Raw genomic sequence first — 27,806 nt, 5'->3', positions numbered from 1 at the left:
TTAACTGATCCAAGTTCAGAAGAGAATCACGTTTTCTATGCGTATTAAAGGAGCGTGTCACTGTCATAGAAATATACTGACATTCATCAAGGATGCAGTTAATGTACATTTTCTATTCTTCCAATTCATTGCATACAGTTCATTCACTATACCAACTTCTTATGAATGTGTTGTGTTTGTTTATATCGCTGGTGTTTGAGAGAATGGACTATATAATAGGACGCAAATGGTGGAATAACCAGAGAAGAGCCTCAGAATTAAATTGCACTTGACCCGGCCCATTATCACGTTGCAGTCATGTCCTCTTTTTCCTATAACTTCTTCTCCCTGCCCAGTAGGGGGCAACGTGCATGAAGAATTGTGAATCACCAAAAACACAAGAAGAACAATGTGAAAGTGAAAGTGGAGATTGACTGAGCAGGAAGGAGAATTTATAGTAAAAAAGGACTTCAATATTTCTCACCCACATCTATCATATATAGATTAAACCACTGGAGTCGTATGGATTACTTTTATGCTGCCTTTGTAACAGGAGCCAGCTGGTAAGTGATAGCTGTGCAGTATGTGCAAAACCTCACTCCCCTGGCCTCAAGAGGCGCACTAGCGACTGAAGCTAATGGCTATAGCCTCCTCGTTAGCATGCCTGCCTCCCATGCTGGCTGAAGCCAGTTCAAATACCGCTCGGAGCAGGTCGAGCAGGACTGGTAACACTTTTATTTGCTTTTTGGAGATTCAAAGTTCTGGTCTCCATTCACTTGCATTGTATGGACCTACAGAGCTGAAATATTCAAAAAATCTTCATTTATGTTCTGCAGAAGAAAGAAAGTCATACACATCTGAGATGGACTGAGAGTGAGTAAATGATGAGAGAATGTTCAGTTTTGGGTGAACTGTCCTTTTAAGCCACACTCTCACTACATGATTTTTAGTTTGATTATAATGTCACAGACAGATTTCTGAGGTCTACAACCAAAACGTTAGATCGCCACCAAATGGGTGCTCACTATGGTCGGCGATGCTTGTTAAGTGATCTGAGCCGGTCTTGAGCAGTCACAGACGCTGGGATATTTTCACGCCATGCTTGATATTATCACCATATGGTCTTATAGTGTGAGCGATGCAACGACAAGTGTGAACTGCTCCAGCCAATCACATCTGATCATGCATCTTTATTAGGGTGGCCCATCAGAATATACAAAAAAATGAAAGTGGAAATTTCAATGATTAGAACACTGCAATCAAAAACCACATATGAAATAGTAACACAAGTGAAATTTGAGGCAATTCTGAGATGATTTAGAGGTTGCACAATGTGCTTGAATTTTCAAAAAATTGCCTGCTTGCGCAAAGTCAATATTTTGTTATTATTTGCCAGTGGCTTGTTATTGGTTGCAATTCTGTTACTTATTTATTTGCAGTCATCAGTATGTGTAAATAGTCTTTGCTGACAGGTTTATATATTCTTCTCTGAGTTGGTTACAAGATTGTCAGATGTCGAGAAATGGATCGATTATCTGGAGTCATCGTAGAGGGAATTATCTTCTAATCTGCTAGTGACCAAGATAGATTTGGAATGAGTTTTTGAAAAACTGAAAGACCTTGAGAACCGTAGCCGGCAAAATAACGTCCAAATTGTTGGAATTCCTGAGCATGAAGAAGGCCGAGATATGGTGAAATTCCTAGACGAGCTCTTCCCGAGTCTGCTCGACATAACAGTCCATAAGCTGGAAATCGAGCGAGCTCACAGAGTCCTGGCTCACAGATCCGCTGAGGAAGACAGGCCCTGATCAATTCTGGCCAAATATCTGAGATCATCCGATAAAGATCTTGTGTTGCACAAGGTGAGGAGTAAAGGAAGGCTTTCTTGGAAGAATCACAACATTTTCTTGTTCCCGGACTTTGCAAATTCGACAAGAGAGAAACGTGATCGATTAAAGGAATGCAAGAAACTCTTACATCAATGGAAGATCACTTTTGCACTGATGTTTCTGGCAAAACTAAGAATAGATACTAAGGATGGCCGCAAAGTATTTACATGTCCCAAGCAAGCACTGTCCTTCATAAAAACACTGGAGTGAGTGAGCCATTTGGTGTTTCTCATGTGGCCCCCGAGTGGATTAACTCGCTGTACTTACTCTTGGCTGTCTGAGGAAGCTGGGCGCCAGATTGTTTTGTGGAATAACACTCCTTCAAGAACTTTTGCATTGATGAAAGATCGCATTTACACTGAAGTTCCCGGCCAGATTGAGAATGGATACTAAGGATGGCCACAAAATATCTACATGCCCACAACAAGTGATGTCTTTTATAAAGTTGATGGACTGAGGAAATCATGGTGTGTTTTTTTATGTGGCCTCCAAATGAACTTGACTCGCTCAATACATTCTTGACCGTCCGAGGAACTGGGATGCCTATTTTGTTTCTTTTTGTGCTAGTTCCGCCTAGCGGAATTACACTTTTTTGTGGAATTACACTCCTTCAGGACAGTTGTGGATGAATCTGCTCATTCTTTGTGCTGATGCTTCCTATTGGCTGCAGTTTGTTTTGTGGAGTATTTGTGTAGGACAATGGGAGGATTAAGTTATTTGCTGAAGTAATGAACAGCTGGCTCACTGAACACTTGTTTGACTGTCCGAGGAAATTCTTTTTAATTTAAATATATTTTTACCTCGGCCATTGATATTAATAATGCTTTTAAAAAATGTATCTTGATCTTTATAGTTCCACGTCTTCAAATCAAATCAAATCAAATCACTTTTATTGTCACACAACCATAAACACAAGTGCAATAGTGTGTGAAATTCTTGGGTGCAGTTCCGAGCAACATAGCAGTCATGACAGTGATGAGACATATACCAATTTACAATAAACATCAGATTAACACAACACAATTTAAAGTCTAATATACACATAATTACACACAACACAATATACAAACAATAACATACACTGTACAGTATACAATACACACAATATAGAATACACATTATACAATAAAAAAGTATATATAGTATATATAGAATGTACAGTAGGTTGTATTGTACTGTATTGACATTCAGGCTGTCGGTTGATAGTAAGTTGTTAAGAGAGAATATAATATAATAATAATATAATTTATGACAGTCCGGTGTGAGATATAAGAGTAAGAGTAATAAAGTGCAGTGCTGATGTATTTTGATCGTGGGAGATCAAGAGTTCAAAAGTCTGATTGCTTGGGAGAAGAAGCTATCATGAAGTCGGCTGGTGCGGGTCCTGGTTCTGCGATACCGCCTGCCTGATGGTAGCAGTGAGAACAGCCCATGGCTCGGGTGGCTGGAGTCTCTGATAATCCTCCGAGCTTTTTTCCCACACTGACTGGTATATATGTCCTAGAGGGAGGGAAGCTTACCTCCGATGATGTGTCTAGCAGTTTGCACCACCCTTTGCAGTGCTCTGTGGTTGTGGGCGGTGCTATTGCCGTACCAGGCGGAGATACAGCAAGTCAGGATGCTCTCTCCAGTGCAGGTGTAGAACCGTGTGAGGATGTGGCGGTTCATTCCAAACTTCCTCAGCCGTCTCAGGAAGAAGAGGCGCTGATGAGCCTTCTTCACAACGGCCTCAGTGTGGATGGACCATGTGAGTTCCTCAGTGATGTGGACACCCAGGAACTTGAAGCTGCTGACTCTCTCCACTGGTGCTCCATTGATGGTGATGGGACTGTGTTATCTGTCTTTTCTTCTGAAGTCCACCACAAGCTCCTTTGTCTTACTGATGTTGAGGGAGAGGTTGTGCTCCTGACACCAGTGTATCAGAGTGTGCACCTCCTCTCTGTAGACTGTTTCATCATTGTCAGTGATCAGACCTATCACCGTCATGTCATCAGCAAACTTAATGATGGCATTGGAGCTATGTGTTGCCACACAGTCATGTGTGTACAGAGAATACAAGAGTGGGCTGAGAACACAGCCCTGCAGGGATCCAGTGTTGAGGGTAGTGATGAGGAGATGTTGCTGCCTATTCTAACCACCTGGCGTCTGCTTGACAGGAAGTCCAGGATCCAGCTGCACAGCGAGCTGTTTAAGCCCAGAGCCCGGAGTTTCTCATCAAGCTTGGAGGGCATTATGGTTTTGAAGGCTGAGCTGTAGTCTACAAACAACATTCTCACATAAGTGTTCTTTTTCCAGGTGGGAGAGAGCAGTGTGTATTGAAGATGCAATGGCATCATCAGTGGAGCGGTTGTTGCGGTAAGCAAACTGCAATGGGTCTAGTGAGAGAGGCAGCACAGAGCAGATGTAATCTCTGATTAGTCTCTCAAAGCATTTGCTGATGATGGGGGTCAGAGCAACAGGATGCCAGTCATTTAAGCAAGTGATTTTGGATTGCTTTGGAACAGACACAATAGAGGATGTTTTGAAGCGGTGTTCATGGCAGAGTTTTTATTCCCTTTAAAGTTCGTGATGATGTTAATTCCCTGCCACATGCTTCTAGAGTTGGTGGTGTTAAACTGTCCTTCAATCTTGTTCCTGTACTGACGTTTTGCTGTTCTGATAGTTTTTTGGAGGGCATAACTGGCTTGTTTATGCTCCTCCGCATTCCCTGAATTAAAAGCAGAGGTCCGCGCATCAAGTGCCGCGCGAACATCGCTATTAATCCATGGCTTCTGGTTCGGATAGATCCGTATTGTTTTGGTTTCTGATGAAACACGTTATGCTATCAGCGTAAAGCTCGATGTCATCATCAGAGGTGGACCGGAACATCTCCCAGTCCATGTGATCAAAACAGTCTTGTAGCATAGAGTCTGATTGGTCTGACCAGCACTGGATCGTTCTGAGTGTGGGTGCTTCCTGTTTCAGTTTCTGCCTGTAAGCGGGCAGAAGCAGAATGGAAGAGTGGTCCGATTTGCCAAATGGTGGGTGGGGGAGGGATTTGTAGCCGTCCCGGAAGGGAGAGTAGCAATGGTCCAAAACCCGGTCCCCTCGTGTGTTGAAACTGATGTGTTGGTGGTATTTTGGTGCGACTGATTTGAAACTGGCTTTATTAAAGTCCCCGGTCACAATGAACACGGCCTCAGATGAATGGTCGACACAGAAGCATGAGAAATTCCAGATCAGGAGAGCAGAAAGACTTCATAGAATATACATTCCTCTGATCACATCAGGATTTGTTGATCATAAAACATACACCACCACCTCTGCTTTTACCTGAGAGGTCTTTCGCTCTGTCCGCTCGGTGCACGGAGAACCCCGCAGGTTCAATGGCTGAGTCTGGAATCTCCACAGACATCCAAGTTTCTGTTAGGCAGATAATGCACTCTCTCATTGGAAAGAGATCTGCACTTTCAGCTCACAGAGCTTGTTATCCAGAGACTGAACATTTGCCAGTAGAATACTGGGTAGCGGGGGTCGATTTGCGAGGCGTCTTACTCTGATGAGAACGCCGGCTCTGTTTCCCTTTTCCTCCTTCGTTTCCGTGGCTGGGCAGCCCAGACAAAGGACTCCGCTGGTGTGTCTGTAAACAGCGGGTCGGCATTGAGGAATTTGAAGTCCGGTTTACAGTGTGTAATTGCTGAACCAATGTCCAAAAGTGTTTGTCTGTCATAGACAATAAGGCAGACAACATCCAAGACAAAAAAACATAAGAATTGTAAACAAAACAAACAAAACCCTACCATGTTGTGTCAGAGCTCACAACGCAGCAGCCATACTCGGCGCCATCTTGAGTACCATGTCTCTGATGAAGATATTAGAAACTTTGTGGAACCATTAGATCTCCCTAAATTGACGACTGAGCAAAACAATTCTCTTGATACTGAAATAACCTTGGAGGAGCTTGACGAGGTAATTAAGGCCCTGCCTACAAGCAAGTCTCCGGGGCCAGATGGCTTTGCCGCTGAATTTTTTAAATCTTATGCTACAGAACTGGCTCCACTTTTGTTAGAAGTTTATACAGAATCATTAAAGAATTGAAAGCTTCGAGTTTCCGGGGACGCCATGCGAGAAGCAGATGTGTGAGACACGAGCTCTGCGAACTTTGCTAGTTTTTGAATTATTTTCATGTTATAATCTGGTTAGATTCGATACACCCAATTACATACTTGCTCTTTGAGGTAAACATGGCAAAGAAGTCAAAATCCTCAGACTCTGGAGACATTAAAAGACACTTACGTGTTCAAGCTGAGGCCTCTGACAGAACTGCGAGACAGGGACTTGATTTGGATGGCACGTCGGGAGATGAAATTCAGCGTCAGTTGTCCAACATGTCGGTGATGCTGACGAAGGTTCTTGCTGACTTGGAAGATCTCGCTGTAATACGTCGATCGATTACGGCGATGGAAACAAAATTCTCTGAGTTGTTTACAAGAGTGACAGAAGTTGAAAAACTAATCGATTATCTTGAGTCATCGGAAAGGGAATTAACCACTAATCCGCCCGCGTCCAAAACAGATTTAGAATTAATTTCGGAAAAACTGGAATATTTTGAAAATATGAGCCGAAGGAATAACATACAAATTGTTGGAATTCCTGAGCATGAAGAGGGCAGAGATATGGTGAAATTCCTGAACGAGCTCTCCCCGAGTCTGCTCGACATAACAGGCCACAAGCTGGAAATCGAGCGAGCTCACAGATCTGCTGAGGGAGATAGGCCCCGATGCATTCTGGACAAATTTCTGAGATCATCCGATAAAGATCTTGTGTTGCACCAGGCGAGGAGCAAAGGGAAGCTTTCTTGGAAGAACCATAATATTTTCTTGTTCCCGGACTTTGCGAACTCGACAAGAGAGAAAAGCGATCAGTTCAAGGAATGTAAGAAACTCTTACATCAGAAAAAGATCTCATTTGCTCTGATGTTTCTGGCCAAACTGAGAATAGAAACGAAGAATGGTCGCAAAGTATTTACTTGTCCAAAACTGGCACTCTCCTTCATAAATACATTGGAGTGACTAAGCCATTTGATGTTTCTTACATTAGTGGACTGACTCGCAGTTCAGAGACTGTATTATCTGAGGAAGCTGGGTGCCATTTTTGTTACTTTTTGCGCTGGCTCCGCCTAGTGGCTGGAGTTTGTTTTATGGCATGACTCCAAGAAACTTTTGCATTGACGGAAGATCTTTTCTACACTGAAGTTTCCGGCCAGATTGAGAGTGGACACTATGGATGACCGCAAAATATCTACATGCTCACATAAAGGACGTCTTTTATAAAGTTGACGGGCTGAGTAAGTTATGGTGTATTTTTTTTTTCTTTTTTTTTTCTTTTTTTTCGGCCTCCCAGTTAGTTTGGCTCTTGATCATCCGAGCAACCAGGATGCCGGTTTTGTTTTTCGTGCTGGCTCCGTTCTGCCTTGAGCTTGTTCTGTTGAATATCACTCCTTTGGAACAGCTGTGGATAAATCTGTTTGTTCTTCGTGCTTATTCCTCCTGCTGGCTGGAGTCTGTTTTGTTGAGTATTTTTGCGGGACAATGGAATGATTATGTCATCCACTGAACTCATAACAGCTGGCTCACTGAACAGTTGTTTGTCTGTCCGAGAAATCTGAATGGCTTTATATCAGCTGGAGTTTATTTTGTGGAGGAACACACCTTCGAGACGGTTCTGTGAATGAATCTACATGTTTTTTCTGTTATTCTGCCTGTTGGCTGGGGTCTGTTTTACAAAGTATTTTCTGTTATGTAATTTTGCCTAACAAAATTTGTATAGAAGCACCAGACTTGAGCAATCCGATGGCAAAGTTGTCGCGGGGTCTCTCGTAGGCGTACATGGACTCTTTGAGTTTTAAGGGATGGACGCCGGTTGGCGCTGTCGTACGCGGGGTTAATGCGCACGTTTTTCTTTTTTCTGTATGTTTTGTTCGGGGGGAAGTTCAGGGTTTGTCTGTATAATCTTGTTTTTGACACACAATTTATTTATTTTTATTATATCAAAATGTGAAATGTTAATATGAGTGTACTATCTCTCTCCACATGGAATGTAAATGGGTTGGGGCACCCCATAAAAAGAAGGAAGGTTATTTCTTTTCTTAAACGTAAGAAATATGATATTGTGTTTCTTCAAGAAACACATCTTTCCCCGCAGGAAGCTGAAAAATTTGGGAAGATATGGGGTGGATGGGATGTTTTTTTTAGTGCTGGCTCAAGTAAAAGCAAGGGAGTCATTATATTGGTAAATAAACATCTACAATTCAAATTTCTCAAACAGATTAATGATAAATTAGGAAGAGTCATTATTGTTTTAGCTGAAATTCAGGGGCAAAGGTTGATTTTGGCTAATATTTATGGGCGTAACACTGATGATCAGGGCTTTTTTATAGATCTTGAAGGGATGTTGCAAGCCGCTGGCACCTCTCATGATATAATATTGGGAGGAGACTTTAATCTTTTGATGGACTCAGTCGTTGATCACAGTGAAGCAAAAGTGTGTAAGCCCCCTAGAGCAACAGTGACACTTCACAAGATGTGTAAAAATCTTGGTCTTGCAGATATTTGGCGACTTTTGAACCCATCTGGTAGGGACTATACATTTTTTTCATCAGTCCATAAGATTTATTCTAGAATAGATTTATTTTTGATATCTAAGTCCCTCATTTCATCTGTTGCGGATTGCTCAATTGGAAACATCTTAGTCTCAGATCACGCCCTGGTGAGTTTGGAGGTGTTGCCATATACAGAGAAAAATAAATCATATAGCTGCCGCTTTAATGTGTCCCTGTTGCAAAATCCTGAACTCCAACAAATGTTAAAGACTGAAATCAGTGTTTATATGGAGACCAACTGGTCCTCAGTATCCTCTGTGGGCATGGCTTGGGAGGCACTTAAGGCAGTTCTTAGGGGTCGGATCATACAGTATACCTCATTCACCAAAAAATCCAAAGCACGAGAACTCATGGAGTTGGAAGAGAATATTAAAAGTGCAGAGGCAGAGCTGAAGCGCAGAATGTCGTCTGATGGCCTCAAAGAATTGACTAGATTGAAATACAGATATAATGCTATTTTGTCACGGAAAGTGGAGTTTTGGTTATTCAGGGCAAGACAGTCATACTTTGAGTCAGGGGACAAAGCAGGAAAGCTTTTGGCTAGATATATAAAGCAGAGAGAGTCTTTTTCTATGATTCCCTCAGTGAAATCTGCTGGTGGTGAAATATTTACCTCGGCCACTGATATTAATAATGCTTTTAAAGAATTCTATATTGATCTTTATAGTTCTACGTCTTCGTCTACTGATGAATATATTAGAAACTTTGTGGAACCATTAAAACTTCCTAAACTGACGACTGAGCAAAGAAATTGTCTTGATTCTGAGATAACCTTGGAGGAGCTTGACGAGGTAATTAAGGCTTTACCTACTGGCAAATCTCCGGGGCCAGATGTTTTTGCTGCTGAATTTTTTAGATCTTATGCTACAGAACTGGCTCCACTTTTGCTAGAAGTTTATACAGAATCATTAAAGAACGGAAAGCTTCCTCCAACCATGACCCAAGCCCAGATCAGTCTGATTCTTAAAAAGGACAAAGATCCAAGCAAGTGTAAAAGTTACCGTCCAATTTCCCTGATCTAGTTAGATGTAAAAATGTTGTCAAAAATTTTGGTTAATCGATTAAGTAAAGTTATGACATCACTTATACATATAGATCAGGTGGGGTTTATTCGGGGCCACAGCTCTTCTGATAACATTAGGCGTCTCATCAATATCATGTGGTCAGTAGCGAATGATCAATCTCCGGTCGCTGCCATTTCACTTGACGCCGAAATGGAGTTTGACATGGTAGAATGGGATTATCTTTTTAAGGTTTTGGAAATATACGGGTTCGGGAGTACGTTTATTGGATGGATTAAGTTACTTTATAGACACCCAGTAGCGGCGGTATAAACAAATGGACTAATTTCAGATTATTTTACTTTGGATAGGGGCACCCGGCAGGGTTGCCCTCTTTCCCCATTATTGTTCTGTCTTGCCCTGGAACCATTAGCAGCCACAATAAGAAAGGAGGATGATTTTCCAGGGGTGACGGCGGGAGGTATGGCGCATAAACTCTTGCTTTACGGAGATGATATTTTATTATTTGTCTCTGACCCCAGTAGATTTATGCCTTGCCTCTACAGAATTATTAATTCCTTTTCTAAGTTTTCAGGATATAGAGTCAATTGGTCTAAATCCGAAGCTTTGGCTCTGACAGCGTACTGCCCAGAAACAGCTTTCCAGCCGGGTGCTTTCCAGTGGCCCAAACAGGGCATTAAGCAAATTTGTGTGATTTAGTTAGAGTTAATTCTGACCCCTTAATAAAACGGTTTTTGAGCGATGTGGGCAGGTGGGCTTCATTACATTTATCTATGATTGGGAAGGTTAATGTTATTAAAATGAATTGTATTCCAAAATTCAATTACTTACTGCAGTCTCTCCCTGTAGATGTCCCCCTCTCTTATTTCAAGCAATTTGATAGCATAGCGAAGTCTTTCATTTGGAATGGTAAGCGTCCCAAATTACATTTCAATAAATTACATAGGCCGATTGACAAAGGTGGGCTAGGCCTACCCAAGATTTTATTTTATTATTATGCATTTGGTCTCAGACATTTGGCTCATTGGTCGCTTCCACCTGAGAGAGCCCCTCCCTGGTTCTGTATAGAAGGAAGTTCTTGCCCCTATTTCACCACTGCAGAGCCTTTCTATCAAATTAATCGGAAAAGCTAAAGTACATCCTGTTATCTCAAACTTGAACTCGGTATGGACTAAAGTGTCCAGACTGTTTAATTCTGACATTTTTTAAAATGTTGCCTCGAGCATATGGCTGAACCCCAAACTATGCATCAACAAGTCCCCTTTTTGCTGGTCAGAGTGGATTGGGAGGGGGGTTACTACACTCGGTGACCTGTATGAGAATGGAGTGTTGAGATCCTTTGAAAATTTGGTTCAACTTTTTGGGATTCCTAGATCTCAGTTCTATAAGTATTTACAGCAGCATCACCTGCTCTGTACTGTTTTTGGGAGTGGTTTACACCCTCCTAAAGCGGCAGATACTCTGGGAGAGGTGATTACTGCTTTTGGAAAAGGTCACGAGGCATCGGTGTATTACTCCCTACTAATTCAGAGTATGGGAGACAGAACTTCAAATTCTCTTAAGAGATTATGGGAGAAAGATCTAAATTTGGTATTGGAGGAGGGACAGTGGGCTGGGATTCTAAAAAATGTCAAATCTGCATCCAGAGATGCAAGGGTTTGCCTCATGCAATTTAAGATTTTACATAGAGTCTATTGGACCCCCTCTAGATTGCATAGGCTTGGTCTTAAAGACACACCCACCTGCTGGCGATGTCAATTAGAAGATGGAGACACAACCCATGTCTTTTGGGGATGTGTTAAGATGCAGGAATTTTGGATGAGGATTCAGAGTTTTATGTGCAAGGCTTTGGCCTCTCAAATTTTATTTTGCCCCAGACTCTGTATCTTGGGAGATGGGGCAGTCATTAATTTGGAGAATAAGCACGTGAAAAACTGGGTCCTGTCTAGTGTTATGATCGCCAGACAGATCACTTTGAGGAGTTGGAAGTCGGCTGGAGTGCCCCTTTTCAGGAGTGGTGTTCAGAGATGGCCAGAGTGGCAGCTCTTGAGGAGGGGGTATCCAGAAGACTGGGGAGTCTGGACATGTTTGAGAAGAAGTGGGGCAGATATCTGTCTTTTTTGGAGGGCTCTCGGGGAGGGACAGTGGAGAGAGAGGTGTAGGGGTTTTATGTGTGTGATTTGTTTTATTTTATTTTTTTATTAATTTATTTATTTATTTTTGTTGTGTGTCTATGGTTGTGTGACCACTGGGGTGTTGTTGGGGGTCGGGTGGGGGATTGGGGGGTGTGGGGGGGTAGTGGGTGTTGTATATTGATTCTGTATATGTGTGTTCTGCTATCTATATATTTAATGGTTGAATCAATAAAAAAATGTTAATCAAAAAAATAAAAAAGAATGGAAAGCTTCCGCCAACTATGAAGCAAGCCCGGATCAGTCTGATTCTTAAAAAGGATGAAGATCCAAACAAGTGCAAGAGTTACCATCCAATTTCCCTGATCCAGCTAGACGCAAAAATGTTGTCAAAAATTTTGGACAGCTGATTAAGTAAATGTAGCAAGGATCAATAGAAGAAGGACGCATGGAACTGGGTTCTCAAACACAGGTGAGAAATTTAATGAATAGTTCAGTCTCTTGACAATGTCTCAGCTCATAGAGCTTCAGCACACATTTGACTGCTCCCAAACTCTCCCCGTTCTGGCACTGGTGTGGTCCTTTTATGCCACTCTCCCCATGCTCACTGAAATTAGAGACAGGTGTAAGTCATAATCTGGCTCAGATGCATGCACCCTTACCGCTCTCTCTCTCTCGACAGACGCTTGACCATGCCCCCGTTGCCACAGTAAAGTTATGACATCTCTCACACATACAGATCAGGTGGGGTTCATTCGGGGCCACAGCTCTTCTGATAACATTAGGCGTTTCATCATTATCATGTGGTCAGTGGCGAATGATCAGACTCCGGTTGCTGCCATCTCACTTGACGCTGAAAAGGCATTTGATATGGTAAAATGGGATTATCTTTTTAAGATTTTGGAAATGTATGGGTTCAGGAATACTTTTACTGAATGGATTAAGTTACTTTATAGACACCCGGTAGCGGTGGTACAAATAAATGGATTAATTTCAGATTATTTTACTCTGGATATGAGCATCCATCAAGGTTGCCCTCTTTCCCAATTATTGTTCTGTTTTGCCCTGGAACCATTAGCAGCCGCGATAAGAAAGGAGGATGATTTTCCAGGGGTGATGGCGAGAGGTGTGGCGCATAAGCTTCTGCTTACGCAGATGATATTTTATTATTCGTCTCTGACCCTACTAGATCTATGCCTTGCCTCCACAGAATTATTAATTCCTTTTCTAAGTTCTCGGGATACAGAGTTAATTGGTCTAAATCCGAAGTTTTGTCTCTGACAGCGTACTGCCTGATAACGGCTTTTCAGCCGGGCACCTTCCAGTGGCCCAAACAGGGCATTAAGTATTTGGGTATTTTATTTCCAGCAAATTTGTGTGATTTAGTTAGAGTTATTAGATTTAGTTTGGGTGATGCTCGGAGGGAAGGGTTTAATTTTATATAATTTGATTCCGCATTTTCTGTTATGTTTATTTAATTTGTTGAATGGAATCAATAAATATTGTTAATAATAATAATAATAAATATATATCTTCATCAATAGATGAAGACGTGGAACTATAAAGATCAATATAGAATTCTTTAAAAGCATTATAAATAACAATGGCCAAAGTAAAAATTTCACCACCAGCAGATTTCACTGAGGGAATGGTAGAAAAAGACTCTCTCTGCTTTATATATCTAACCAAAAGCTGAAAGTATGACTGTCTTGCCCTGAATAGCCAAAACTCCACCTTTTGCAACAAAATAGAATTATATCTGTATTTCAATCAGGTCAGTTCTCTGAGGCCATCAGATGACATTCGGCGCTTCAGCTCTGCCTCGGCACTTTTAATATTCTCTTCCAAATCCACGAGTTCTCGTGCTTTGGACTTTTTGAAGAATGAGGCATACTGTATGATCTGACCCCTAAGAACCGCCTTAAGTTCCTCCCAAGCCACGCCCACAGAGGATACTGAGGACCAGTTGGTCTCCATATAAACATTGATTTCAGCCTTTAACATTCGTTGGAATTAAAGATTTTGCAAAAGGAATACATTAAAGCACCAACTATATGATTTATTTTTCTCTGTATGTGGCAACATCTCTAAACTCACCAGGGCGTGATCTGAGACTGAAATGTTTCCAATTGAGTAATCCACAACAGATGAAATGAGGGACTTAGATATAAATATATATATAAATATATATATATATATATATATATATATATATATATATATAAAATCTATTCTAGAATAAATCTTATGGACTGATGAAAAACATGTATAGTCCCTACCAGATGGGTTCAAAAGTCTCCAAATATCTGTAAGACCAAGATTTTTACACATCCTGTGAAGCGTCAATATTGCTCTAGGGGGCTTACACACTTTTGCTTCACTGTGATCAAGGACTGAGTCCATCTATGAGAATACCACTACCATCAGCATCACAGACATGCTGGACAGTTGACGTTGAATTTCTCCCGCCGCACCGTCCAAATTGAGTCCCTGGTCTGCGGCCCTGTCAGAGGAATCAGCTTGAGCACGTAAGTGTCTTTTAATGTCTCCAGAGCCCGAGGATTTTGAATTTTTTGACATACTGTCTTCATAGAACAGTTATGAAACAGAGTATATTGACTTTCACCGGTTTATGACACAAAAATAATTTAAAACTAGCAAAATGCGCAGAGCTCGTCGTTCACACGTCCAACCCTCGGACGGCGTCACGCGACTCTTCTCTAGCACTCTTGATAGTGTCGCCCCCTTCGATTAAAGAAAATGAAAGAAAAAAGCCCTGCACCATGGTACAATGATCACACTCATGCTCTCAAGAGAGCAGCTCGGAAAATGAGAGGTATTTAGCTGTGCATGGAAGGATGTACAAGATTTTCACTATACACCTTACTGCATATTTATATATATTATTTTTATTGTATACTGTGTATTCTATATTGTGTGTATTGTATACTGTACATTGTATATTATTATTTGTATATTGTGTTGTGTGTAATTATGTGTATATTAAATGTGTAAATTGTGTTGTGTAAATTTGATGTTTGTTGTAAATTGGTATATGTCTCATCACTGTCACGACTGCTATGTTGCTTGGAACTGCACCCAAGAATTTCACACACCATTGCACTTGTGTATATGGTTGAGTGACAATAAAGTGATTTGATTTGATTTGATAGTGTCTGTAGCTACAGACTTTTTTCTTAATGCATAACTGGGAGGATGTCTAGCAAGTTCAATAAATAAACTTCAGTTGATTCAAAATGCAGCTGCCAGAGTGCTGACTAGAACCAAGAAGTGGTGATATCTCAGGGCCAGCAAAGCTTTCTCTACTGGCGTAATTTTTAAAAAAAATTAATCCTTTCATTCTCATTGACCTTTTTGCCTATGTATTTTCAATCGTTTTCCACTCCTAATTCATCTGCAAACAAATAACAAAAAACAAAAAGTTTATCCAATCAGAATTTATTCCTCGATACTTACACAAGCAAAGTGACAACTGTTTCACAAATTACATGCCTGAAGCCTTGCTCCTTAGCTAAAGCAGTGCGTGAGTCTGAGCTCCACCCCGTCAGGCCTTCAGAATTTCCACAGAATCCCTCAACAGTGCAAGTGAAGAGGCATCTGAAGTCAGATTGTTAGATTCATCAGCCAATCAGATTGATTTATTTGTTCTTGGTGGGTGTGGTCTTTAGGATATGTCCCAGTACAGGCCTTCTAGCTGGCCTTGAGTGACGCAATCATGTTTTAAGTGATGTATGTAATTTGAAAGCATAGAGCGCAAGATCTTGCTGATGAGTCGGCTGTCCTTATGGAAAGAGATCCTTATGGATTTAAAAACATGAGATTTTCTGCATTATTGTGCGATTGATTAATCAAACAGAAAAGGAGGACTGATTTTTCACTTCGAGTAAATTGGTAAGTGCTTTTGCATTGTTATAGCAACATCAGGAGTTTTCTAAGTGTAAAGTATGCTGTTTGAGCATTCAGTGTCAGATCAAGTTTTGAAAAGTAACCATGTACCCTGACGAAACAAAATGTATTGCAAGCTAAATTTAAATTGCAAATATTATTAGAGAGCTTATTCTTGGTATTAGACCTCCTTGATTTTGGCTTTCATGCATGGACAAGTTTTTATAATGTCAGTTGGCATTATTAGTTGACTGCCACATAATGTATGATAGGCATACGGTGTCTTATTCATTGTGGAACTGTGTTTTCTTAATGGCATGAATTGCACTGAAGGCCTGGACTTAAAATGCATGGGCCATGGCTGGAACCAAGAAATATGATCATATTAGCCCCATTTTATCGTCGTTACATTGGCTACCTGTTAAATTTCATATAAATGTTTAAATTCTGTTAACTACATATAAAGCTTTGAATGGTCTAGCGCCACAGTACTTAAGTGACCTTCTACCACGCTATATTCCATCACGTTCATTACGATCACAAAATTCTGGCCTGTTAATAGTTCCTATAATATTAAAAAAAGGTAGATCCTTTTCCTGTTTGGCCCCTAAGCAACACCAGATGCATCAAATGTGATGCGGTCACATCACTGATATAGTATATATATGTATATATATATATAGAACTGGATCGCTGATGCAAAGGTAAACAAACAGGAGGAGGTGAAGCCTCCATAAGTGTTCGAGCAGCCATCTTGGTATGTCCAAACTCTCATAGAGCTTCAATGACTGACAGGTGAAAACACCCTCATTTCACCGTCTCCGACCTGCGGATACGACAGTTGCATTTCACCCTTTAGTGACAATCATGTTTAATGTTTAATTTGCTCGTTATGGATAATATTCATTACAAGGGAGAAGACATATGCGGATCGTGATGTCAGAGCATCCACCTGTCCCGGTGTTCAGTCTATCAGTACAGCACAACGATCACCAAAGGAGGCGGCAAAACTGTCCACAAGTTGTAATGTAGGAAAAGCTGTAATATCTGCTTGTTTAGGGTGACAATACGTTCTTACCCCCAAAAGGGACTTTAAAAAAGTCAAACCGGGATTTTTAATTCGCCTCAAATGCCCGGGATTTGCCTGTTTTCATATTGAAGTGCTCTCTGTAGTCATACATGGATAAATGTCATAAATACATGTTCGTTTGCCATTTAAATCTAGTATATCAGTTTAATTTTAACCATCTTTGCTTTGCGTGTCTCCCTCAATCTCTGCGCGCCCACTGTGCATGTGATAGAGGGAGAGAGATCACTCTTATTCAAGTGACCACGAGAAAAAGGCACTTTTTGATGAAAACATAAACCAAATAACTCTGAACAAACACTTCGATGTTTGCAATAATTATGTCTGTTAATGTCCTCAGTTTCAGTTAACTTGTTTACATTCCGCTGATCTGTTCGCCACTGAAGTTAGTTTGAGGTATAGTGTTATACACAGAACTCGCTCCGGCTTTACTTTAAATAAATAAATAATTACATGTGTGGGATGTTTGTGTTGTAGGGATGTACATAAATATTTCAGATATAAAATCAGTGATTGAATGACTAATGTATACTCACTTAAAATATACTGTTTTCTATTAAGTCAATAGGCACATTGGAATGTTTGGGCAGAGCAATATGGCAGCGCAGTGGCTTCACTGTTATGACGTCATCAGCAATCCAGTTCTATGTTATATATCAGTGGGTCACGTGTTTTTGACCACATTGGTATGTGTGATCTGATCACAAAATGTTTTAGACCCAGTTTAGACCTGTATTTAGCACTGGCCACATGTGATCAGATCATCAAAAATGCATCTTTCAATTAAATTTTATTTTTTTTAATTCAAAAATATAATAAAGAAAATCATATACATTGAGTCAACATTTAACATTCAACCCCCACTATTACCCCTCACCAATCCCGCCCTGACCCCCAACGAACACCCCTGTGGTCACAAATAGAATACACACACACACAAAAAATATATATAATAATCATATATAATTAAAACTAAACCTCTCTCTCCACAGCCCTTCTACGAGAGTCCCCCAAAAACACCAAATACATGCCCCACTTCCTATCAAACAAATCTCAAATCCCCAGCCCTCTGCTCGACATCTCCTCAAAAGCCGCCACCCTCCCCATCTCCGCACACCACTCCGGAAATGAGGGAGCCCCATCTGACTTCCATCCCCTTAAAATAATCTGCCTGCTAATCATAATACTAGTCAGGACCCAATTTTTTTATGTGTTTGTCCCCCAAATTTATGACCGCCCCAACGCCCAGACTACAGAGTCTGAGGCAAAATGAAATTCGAGTTCCCAAAACGTCACATGATACGCTGAACCTTCAACCAAAACGCTTGGAACTGAGATCTGTGAATCCCAAAATGTTGAACCAAATTTTTAAAAGATCTCAACACTCCACTCTCATATAGGTCACCGAGTGGAGTAACCCCCCTCACAATCCACTCTGACCAGCAGAAAGGGGACTTGTTGATGCATAATTTGGGGTTCAGCCATATGCTCGAGACAACATTTAAATAAATATCAGAATTAAACACTCTGGACACTTTTGTCCATACCAAGTGCAAATGCGAGATAACGGGGTGTAATTGAACTTCTCCGGTTAGTTTGATAGAGATGCTTTGCAATGGCAAAATAGGGGCAAGAACTTCCTGTTCAATACAAAACCAGGGAGGGGCTCTCTCAGGTGGAAGTGACAAATGAACCAAATGTCTGAGACCGAATGCATAATAATAAAACAAAATCTTGGGTAGGCCTAGCCCACCTTTGTCAATCGGCCTATGTAATTTACTGAAGTGTAATCTGGGAAGTTTACCATTTCAAATGAAGGACTTCACTATGCTCTCAAATTGCTTGAAATAAGAGAGGGGGACATCTACAGGGAGAGATCGTAACAGGTAGATGAATTTTGGAATACAATTAATTTTAATAACATTAACCTTCCCAATCATAGATAAATGTAATGAAGCCCACCTGCCCACATCGCTCAAACCTTTTTTATTAAAGGGTCAAAATTAACTCTAACTAAATCACACAAATTTGCTGGGAATAAAATCCCCAAATACTTAATGCCCTGTTTGGGCCACTGGAAGGTGCCCGGCTGAAAAACCATTACTGGGCAGTACGCTGTCAGAGCTAAAGCTTCGGATTTAGACCAGTTGACTTTGTATCCTGAGAACTTAGAAAAGGAATTAATAATTCTGTGGAGGCAAGGCATAGATCAGTAGGGTCGGAGAGTAATAATAAAATATCATCTGCGTAAAGCAGAAGCTTATGCGCCGCACCTCCCGCCGTCACCCCTGGAAAATCATCCTCCTTTCTTATCGTGGCTGTTAATGGTTCCAGGGCAAGACAGAACAGTAATGGGGAAAGAGGGCAAATCTGCCGGGTGCCCCTATCCAGAGTAAAATAATCTGAAATTAATCCATTTGTTTGTACCGCCGCCACCGGCTGTCTATAAAGTAACTTAATCCATACAATAAAAGTATTCCTGAACCCATACATTTTCAAAATCTTAAAAAGATAATCCCATTCTACCATATCAAACGCCTTTTCGGCGTCAAGTGAGATAGCAGCGACCGGAGTCTGATCATTCGCTACTGACCACATGATATTGATGAGACGCCTAATGTTATCAGAAGAGCTATGGCCCCGAATAAACCCCACCTGATCTATATGTATAAGAGATGTCATAACTTTACTTAATTGGTTAGCCAGAATATTTGACAATATTTTAACATCTAGTTGGATCAGGGAAATTGGACGATAACTTTTACACTCGCTTGGATCCTTGTCCTTTTTAAGAGTCAGACTGATCCGGGCTTGTGTCATGGTTGGAGGAAGCTTTCCATTCTTTAATGATTCCATATAAACTTCTAGCAAATCAAAAATCTTAATACCAGGTGGAAAGGGGAACTTTTATGGTGCATGTTTGAATTGAACACACCCATTTATTTTCATTGTATGCAAAAAAAAAAAAATCTAATTATGCACATTTGGCAATATTGCTGCTTTTGTGTTCTACAGACGAAAGTCAAACAGGTCTGGAACAACGTGATGAGTAAAGATGACAGAATTTCCCCAAAATGATACATTTACTAGCCAACCATTTTTGTGTTTAAACACTATAGTTTAAAAGCAAATAATGGCTTCAGTTTCAAACCAATTTATTAGCACACAGTTAATGAGGGTGCACCACGAACACTGATGGATACATATGTTTATAGTTTATTTGGATACAAATGAGTGAGAGAAAAAGAGAGAGATTACTAATAAACTGAAGACATCTTAATTATATGACATGTGTCTACAATTATGGTGCTCTTTATTATTTATGATGTGTTAGTCCAGTGGATCTCAACATTTTTGACTCCAAGGGCCATCATTGACCAAGACAGTATTCAAAGGCCCCTCGCCGAACTCAACAAGTGTGTGTCAGTATATTAAAAATATTTATCATGATTTTTGGGATTCCAGAAGTTTCAAGGACAGTTTTTGAGGAGACTAATAACAAATGTGTCCATTTTGATTGTCCAGGTTGCACCGTACAGATCTGCAGTGACAACACCTGAATTAAGAAGGACAGGAAGAGGGGAAGCTCAGTTTTCAGCAGTGATTAATATAATGTTACTTTACATGTTTTCAGCCCACATCTTAATTTTCTGTGTTTTTTGAAGCAATTTAATGAGGATTATTTATTAAAATGTATTTAAATTAATTTGAAGTCCTCTTGCTGCTCCCTTGTGGACCCCGGACACCTAGTTGAAAACCACTATGTTAAACTGAATATAATGTATATTGAGAATATAATCATGAATACAATTAGAAAGTCTCATTATTTATTGTGTGCTGCTCCCTGCATGCTTAATCGTCACACTGCATCCATCTCTCTCTGGTGCGGCGTGGGTAACCCTTCTCAACAAACATCCCGCGACTCACGCGCCAGTACTGCTCTCCTTTGAACACATAGACGTGTCCATTTGTCCAAGTGAAGGCTGCATCTGGATTTGAGGGTAAACCAGTGATCAGCTGTGAGAGTGGTTTTGGGTAACGCAGGAGATCTTTACCTGATCCGAGTTCATCCCAAAGCCAAAACTCTGATCCCTAAACAACATGCAAAGAGTCAGTATTAGATTTGAAACAGTCTTTGGTTACAGTTGCAGAATCAGAAGCAGGTTTTGTGAGGTATGAACACCTTGAACACAGCAACTGAACAAAAAGTTATTTTAACTCTGATTCTTCTTTGCAGGATTTTAAACAGGGCATTTTTCCAGGCTATTCAATCAATCACCTTAATGAAAATGAGACTTTTGTAGCTGTTGAGGTAGAAAGCAGCATGTATGTTGGGCGGAATGATGAGTTGTTTTGGATATCCATGGTCCAGCTTAAAGCCAGAATATCTCCATACTTTATCCCCTGTGGTATTCAGGTAATTGATTATTATTCATAAAAACATCAAACTATTTCATAGAAGCTACATTTTCATTCAAACTATCATACAAGTTTTGCCATCGTTTGCTTTTAAATGCCAATACAAAGAGCCAGATTGTATTTTATAGTTCAAATACTCAGTGTCCTATTTGTACTTCATGTATACAATTACATTTTTCTGTATTAATGTTCACCTTTCAGAAAATAGGATTTGTTGGTTCGTTGCGAGTGTACAGCTGCATTGATGTTGCCAGGCAGCTCTTTCCACAGTGCATTAATCTGAACGGGAGCGTCATAACCGGAATCTGAGAGTGTCCACACGTGATGACCGCTGAATACAAATGTCTTCTGAAGAGGCCCTTTACAAACATGAAAAAAAAAAACACTTTAGGGTGTTTAATGCACATTAAACTCTTGACCGATCAGAAATGAGCTGCAGTATTACTTCTGTTAAACTGATCTCAGAGCAGTGCAGTTTTACCCCACATGACAGCATCCGGTACCGCGGTGCAGGGGTCCAGGACAGAAGGGTTGCCATCTGAGGGTCTTGGGTCAGTGGACGGTCTTTCCACAGGTTTTCCTGAGAGATGATGATTTAACTTTTTTTTTCTTCTTCTTTTTTCAACTTTGTGATCAAAGGAATATTCCTGGTTCGGTACAAGTTAAGCATTTATGGCATAATGTTAATTACCACAAAAGATCATTGAGTTGTTCCTTCTTTTCTTTACGCAATGACAGAATGGTTAGGTGCCGTACAGCCTACATTTGGTTAGGATTAGGGGTGGGGGCGAGTAAGGGCATCTACTGCATCTGTACCCAGGCACCTTTGTACAAGAGAAGACCCTCTCCATGTAGAATAAAACCACTTTATAAGGTTACTGATTTGACTGGAGTCTTCATCTCTTGTGAGTGGTCATGATTTTATACATATGTTTCAAAATAACAATTCATTTTTTAGATGGAAAAAATACTGAGGTCACCTTAAACAAAAGCACATATGTGTGTTCCAGTGAGACACTTACAATGGAAGTCAATGGAGTCAATCTGTAAACATTAAAATACTCACTGTTTCAAAAGTATAGACACAAGACATAATATGTGTGTTAACATGATTATAGCGTGATAAAAACTCTTACGTTTTTATGTTAAGTTATATAAAATGTTACTACTTCACAAGAATTAAAACCCTACAATTACCATAAAAACTATTTGAACAACTTTCCAGCTGAAATAACACAAAAGTTTTAACAGGAGTATTAATGTAAGTGCTTTTATAAAATTATAAACTTCACATTTCTGCCTTTAAACCCTCCAGAAACTCCCATTGACTTCCATTGTAAGTGTCTCACTGGAACACACATTTGTGCTTTTTTTAAAGAAAAGGAGGATCGAGTCTAAATTAATTTTTGTGGTAATCAACATTATGCCACAAATGCTGTCGATTGAGATTAACTAGTATTGAACCCGGAATATTCCTTTAAACTTTAGTCATGTAGAATTAAAGGAGACGCGTTTAATAAAGACAGCTGTATCCTCACCGTACAGAGCTTGAATACCGCGAATGTCATCCGGATGCAGTTTGAAACTCTCTCGATATCCAGTGTATACAGGGCCCATGAGAGCGCCGTGGTACTGGGAGTGGCCTAATCCGAGGGCGTGGCCAATCTCATGGGCAGCGACAATGCGGAGGTTTGATCCGGAGCTCCGCCCCTCAGTCCACACCTCATCTGCGTCAAAGTGAACAGTGCCGGACTCGGGAGCTTCAGCGTGACCCAAAACCTGCCCTGAACATCCAAAACAATCAGAACTAAATACCTAGATTCAGATTTAACAATCTCGTTACACTTTAAATTAACTTTTTACACAGTGTTTGAATTTAAGAATTTGGTCCTTTTAATTGATGTGTGTGAATTTGGATTGCATTAGCCAAGCCCCACAGGATGCTGAATTGCAATGACAGGAAGAAGAATTTACTGATTTGCAATTCAAATTCAAGTCACACAACAGAGGAATAGTAGTAGTTTTGTGACTAAACAGGAAAAAAATAATTATGTCAATATTAATTGTGTATGGTGTACATAGACCAAAATATGTAGAATACATTTTTTCTTAACTGTCAGACATTTCACTGAACGAAGTTCAATGCCGTCAAGATATGCCACAGATTTCAACATTGCCACACAGCACCACAAAAATGTTTACCACATAGTGGTCAGTTAACTATATTGTCTAGCTCCTAAAGGCTTTGTGGTAAATTAGAGGGCAATTAAAATTATCTTCCACCATGATCCAAGAGTTTATTTTTTAAATGTAATGCAATAGCCTATATATGAATTATATGCACATTTCTAAAGGTGGCCTTTCAAACATTGTTTATATATATACAGTCATGGGAAAAAGAAAGTACACCCTCCTTGAATTCTATGGTTTTACGTAACAGGACATAATAAAAATCATCTGGTCCTTAGAAGGTCTTAAAATTAGGTAAATACATTCTCCGATGAACAACAACACATGACATATTACACCATGTCATGATTTATTTAACAAAAATAAAGCCAAAATGGAGAAGCCATGTGTGAAAAACTAAGTACACCTTATGATTCAATAGCTTGTAGAACCACCTTTAGCAGCAATCATTTCAAGTAATCGTTTTCTGTATGACTTTATCAGTCTCTCACATCGTTGTGGAGGAATTTTGGCCCACTCTTCTTTACAACGTTGCTTCAGTTCATTGAGGTTTGTGGGCATTTGTTTATGCACAGCTCTCTTAAAGTCCCGCCACAGCATTTCAATCGGGTTGAGGTCTGGACTTTGACTGGGTCATTGCAACACCTTGATTCTTTTCTTTTTCAGCCATTCTGTTGTAAATTTGCTGGTGTGCTTGTGATCATTGTCCTGTTGCATGACCCAATTTCGGCCAAGCTTTAGCTGTCGGACAGATGGCCTCACATTTGACTCTAGAATACTTTGGTATACAAGTTCATGGTCGACTCAATGACTGCAAGGTGCCCAGGTCCTGTGGCTGCAAAACAAGCCCAAATCATCACCCCTCCATCACCGTGCTTGACAGTTGGTATGAGGTGTTTGTGCTGATACGCTGTGTTTGGTTTTCGCCAAACGTGGCGCTGTGCATTATGGCCAAACATCTCCACTTTAGTCTCATCTGTCCAAAGGAGATTGTTTCAGAAGTCTTGTGGTTTGTTCAGATGCAAATTTGCAAACCTAAGTCATGCTGCCATGTTCTTTTTAGAGAGAAGAGGCTTTCTCCTGGCAACCCTTCCAAACAAACCATACTTGTTCAGTCTTTTTCTAATTGTACTGTCATGAACTTTAACATTTAACATGCTAACTGAGGCCTGTAGAGTCTGAGATGTAACTCTTGGGTTTTTTTCAATTTCTCTGAGCATTGCACGGTCTGACCTTGGGGTGAATTTGATGGGATGTCCACTCCTGGGAAGATTGGCAACTGTCTTGAATGTTTTCCACTTGTGAATAATCTTTCTCACTGTAGAATGATGGACTTTAAATTGTTTGGAAATGGCCTAATAAACCTTCCCAGATTGATGGGCAGCAACGATTGCTTCTCTAGGATCATTGCTGATGTCTTTCCTCCTTGGCATTGTGTTAACACACCTGAATGCTCCAGACCAGCAAACTGCTTAAACTTCAGATTTTATAGAGGTGGTCACACTTGCTGATGATCAATTAATCAAGGGCATTTGATTAGCAGTACCTGGCTACTACTTAGCCTCTTAATTCCTAAGAAAGCAGTAAGGGTGTACTTAGTTTTTCACACATGGCTTTTCCATTTTGGCTTTATTTTTGTTAAATAAATCATGACATGGTGTAATATGTCATGTGTTGTTCATCTGAGATTGTATTTACCTAATTTTAAGACCTGCTAAGGACCAGATGATTTTTTTTATGTCCTGTTACGTAAAACCATAGAATTCAAGGAGGGTGTACTTTCTTATTACCATGACTGTATATATTTCTCCCCAATTTGGAATGCCCAATTCCCAATGTGCTCTAAGTCCTCGTGGTGGCGTAGTGACTCGCCTCAATCCGGGTGGCGGAGGACGAATCTCAGTTGCCTCCACGTCTGAGACCGTCAATCCAAGCATATCCCAGCTAATCTCTGACCCCAGCCTAGCTGGGATATGCGAAAAAAAGAATTTCACTGTATATGTTCAAAATGTATAATGTGTGACAAATATAAAGGCTTCAGTGGCTTCATTATATCACGTGGCTTGTTGAGTGCATTACCACGGAGACGTAGCACATGTGGAGGCTTCACACTATTCTCCATGGCATCCACGCTCAACTCACCACGCGCCCCACCGAGAGCGAACCACATTATAGCAACCACGAGGAGGTTACCCCATGTGACTCTACCCTCCCTAGCAACCGGGCCAATTTGGTTGCTTAGGAGACCTGGCTGGAGTCATTCAGCACACCCTGGATTCAAACTCGCGACTCCAGGGGTGGTAGTCAGCGTCAGTACTCGCTGAGCTACCCAGACCCCCAATGAAATATATTATTGAAAATGACACTTACTACAATTTCATGAATGTAATTAAATTTTAATTCCACTTCCTTACCTCTATTCAAATTCACTTTTGGGAATTAGATCTGGAATTTTAAAAGCCTTCTGATCGAAATGCAGAATGGCACCCAACTCTGTTATAACGTTTAATGTGCCTTCAGTTTTCACAGACTCACCTGGTCCATCGAAAGGAACCGCACAGCCCTTGTCTTTCCTGTGGAAGGAGATCTGAATGTCCGCGTGACCTCTGCTGATCTCGTGTAAGTGAAGAGGTGTGACGTCGCTCCAGTATCTGAAGGCGGCTTGAATCGCCGCTCGTGTTTTAGTGAAACCCAGATGAGGTGAATAGTTGTAGATGCGGTAAGTCAACCTCTTCTTACGCCAGTGACCTGATGAAGTTTATGATTCTATGATGATTAATTCTCATGTGTGTCTCAACAGCTAATTATTGGGTGACAAACACTTTAGTACCTGATGAATAAAGCGCTGCAATGCAAGATTAGTATTTTACTCTCTCATGAACTTTATCATTGATGATGATCTCATTATTGATGGATGTTTGTTTGAATGTGACTCACCCAGTGTACGATATTTCAGGATCCTGTTGAAGGGGTCCATCAGCCCGCAGCGGGGGGTTTTCATCATATTCAGCGTTCGGTTGTCCAGGCGGCCGGTTATAGGTAACGCAGTGACCTTCTGGAAAATTCTGAAAGTGACACGTTTGTGTCTATTGATTTATCTGCAATTAAATCTTCATATGAACATTGGGGAAAAGAAGAAATGAGGACAGTTATTGATTATCACAAACAGGTATTAATAATGTGTGTGTGATACCGAAGCGCCTCATTCATTTGTTTTGTTTGTAGTTCTTGCGGATCAGCGCTGACAGAGGAGGATAAATAACCATAACGCTTTAGATAAACCTGAGAGACACATTCAGAACAATCTGATGAAATCTAGTGGAAATGTTTTCTGTAAAAAGTCTTATTCAAGATAATAATACTATATATAAATGACTGATAACTGATAGAAGAGATTTTATTTACTCATTTTATTACTTGTTTTTCTCTGTTCAAGTTGTATTCTTCATAACCCCTGGCAATTACAGTGTAACTTTTGTCATGCCACTAAAACACATTTAAATTGAATAGAGAGAGATTGTTCTTACTGTGGCCTCTTGAAGTGCGGCTGTATCCAGAGATTCACACATGGATGTAAACATCATCATCAGGAGCAGCAGCAGCAGTAAACTCATCATGTCCTCTTCTCTACTCACTTGATTCTGTTATTTAGAGCTAAAGCTGAAATTCTTAATCAAAGCAAATATGAACACGTTCACAAACGAAGAGCAACATTAATACAGCCCGTCTGCGACACAAACAACTGTCAGTGTGTGTTTATTCATTCACATTTCAACTGGGTCTAAATTTGACTCTGATGTTTGTCACTCTGACCTCCTCTTCTCTGGGCGTGTGCTTGTCTGGAGTTTCATTTGGTGGTTTGGTCCAAACCATTGCGGTTATCCAGAACTATACGATGTCATTCTACATGGAACAAACAAGTTTCTGCCCACACACATTCTCGAGCAGAATCACTCTCAATATTCTGAATGATGGGTGTCATTGCAGTGTATTTAAACAGGAGGAAATGACATCACATAGAAAGAAAAGATGAACTTTAACATCTAGGAATGCAACTAGGTAGTGTTGAATCATAAATACTCGATTATTATTACAGATGTACTGTAAATGTACAGACAGTTTAAAGCCCTTTTCACTCAAAACGAAAACAGATCAGAAGTACAAATGAAACTTAGTAGACATCAACAGATTTTGAGGCTGTTTTTTTTTTTTTTTTTTTTTCACACTAAATATGAATGTGGAAACATTATTCTGGAAAACTGAAAAATATATTTCCGAAACGTCACTTTAAAAAAGTAGTTAACTGAAAGAAAATCTTTTCATTGATGTCATCTGTTAGTAAACAAGTATATATATATGTATATATTTACATATAAATGTCCCATTAGAGGCCCGAGTTAGCGTTGAGTTTTAAAAGCTTCTACTGCTAAGTGCTGCTGATAATGAGCCTCGTTTCTTCTCAGTTCTTTTAATTGCAGCCAGCTACTTTGTTACATTTTTAACCGCAGGTATGTACAGTGAAAATCTCATGCAGCAGCTCTT

General features: G+C 40.3%; 1 protein-coding gene and 1 long non-coding RNA gene across 3 annotated transcripts in view; both read right to left on the bottom strand.

The window, feature by feature from the left end:
* LOC127424273 (uncharacterized) overlaps positions 1 to 661 on the bottom strand; it is a 4,771-nt gene extending 4,110 nt beyond the window's left edge. Inside the window, exon 1 of the long non-coding RNA XR_007894440.1 lies at positions 1 to 661. This exon is cut by the window's left edge and continues 604 nt beyond it. This is a non-coding gene — a long non-coding RNA (uncharacterized LOC127424273).
* A 19,194-nt stretch (positions 662 to 19,855) lies between these two features.
* LOC127424360 (matrix metalloproteinase-19-like) lies at positions 19,856 to 27,794 on the bottom strand. Of its 2 annotated transcripts, XM_051669450.1 has the most exons (9): positions 26,792 to 27,794; positions 26,458 to 26,546; positions 26,202 to 26,329; positions 25,800 to 26,012; positions 22,613 to 22,858; positions 21,556 to 21,654; positions 21,269 to 21,433; positions 20,935 to 21,059; positions 19,856 to 20,747 (listed from the first exon to the last, which is right to left on the bottom strand). In XM_051669450.1, exons 1-9 carry the CDS (start codon positions 26,879 to 26,881, stop codon positions 20,508 to 20,510), a joined length of 1,395 nt encoding a protein of 464 aa, XP_051525410.1. In that variant the 5' UTR covers positions 26,882 to 27,794; the 3' UTR covers positions 19,856 to 20,507. The 2 variants fall into 2 exon arrangements, with proteins under 2 accessions (XP_051525410.1, XP_051525413.1); XM_051669453.1 differs by lacking the exon at positions 26,458 to 26,546 and having other exon boundaries at positions 26,202 to 26,374.
* Positions 27,795 to 27,806: the final 12 nt, after the last annotated feature.

Source organism: Myxocyprinus asiaticus, chromosome 33, assembly GCF_019703515.2.
Source record: "Myxocyprinus asiaticus isolate MX2 ecotype Aquarium Trade chromosome 33, UBuf_Myxa_2, whole genome shotgun sequence".
Lineage (NCBI taxonomy): Eukaryota > Metazoa > Chordata > Actinopteri > Cypriniformes > Catostomidae > Myxocyprinus > Myxocyprinus asiaticus.
This window is presented reverse-complemented; position numbering and strand designations above follow the sequence as displayed.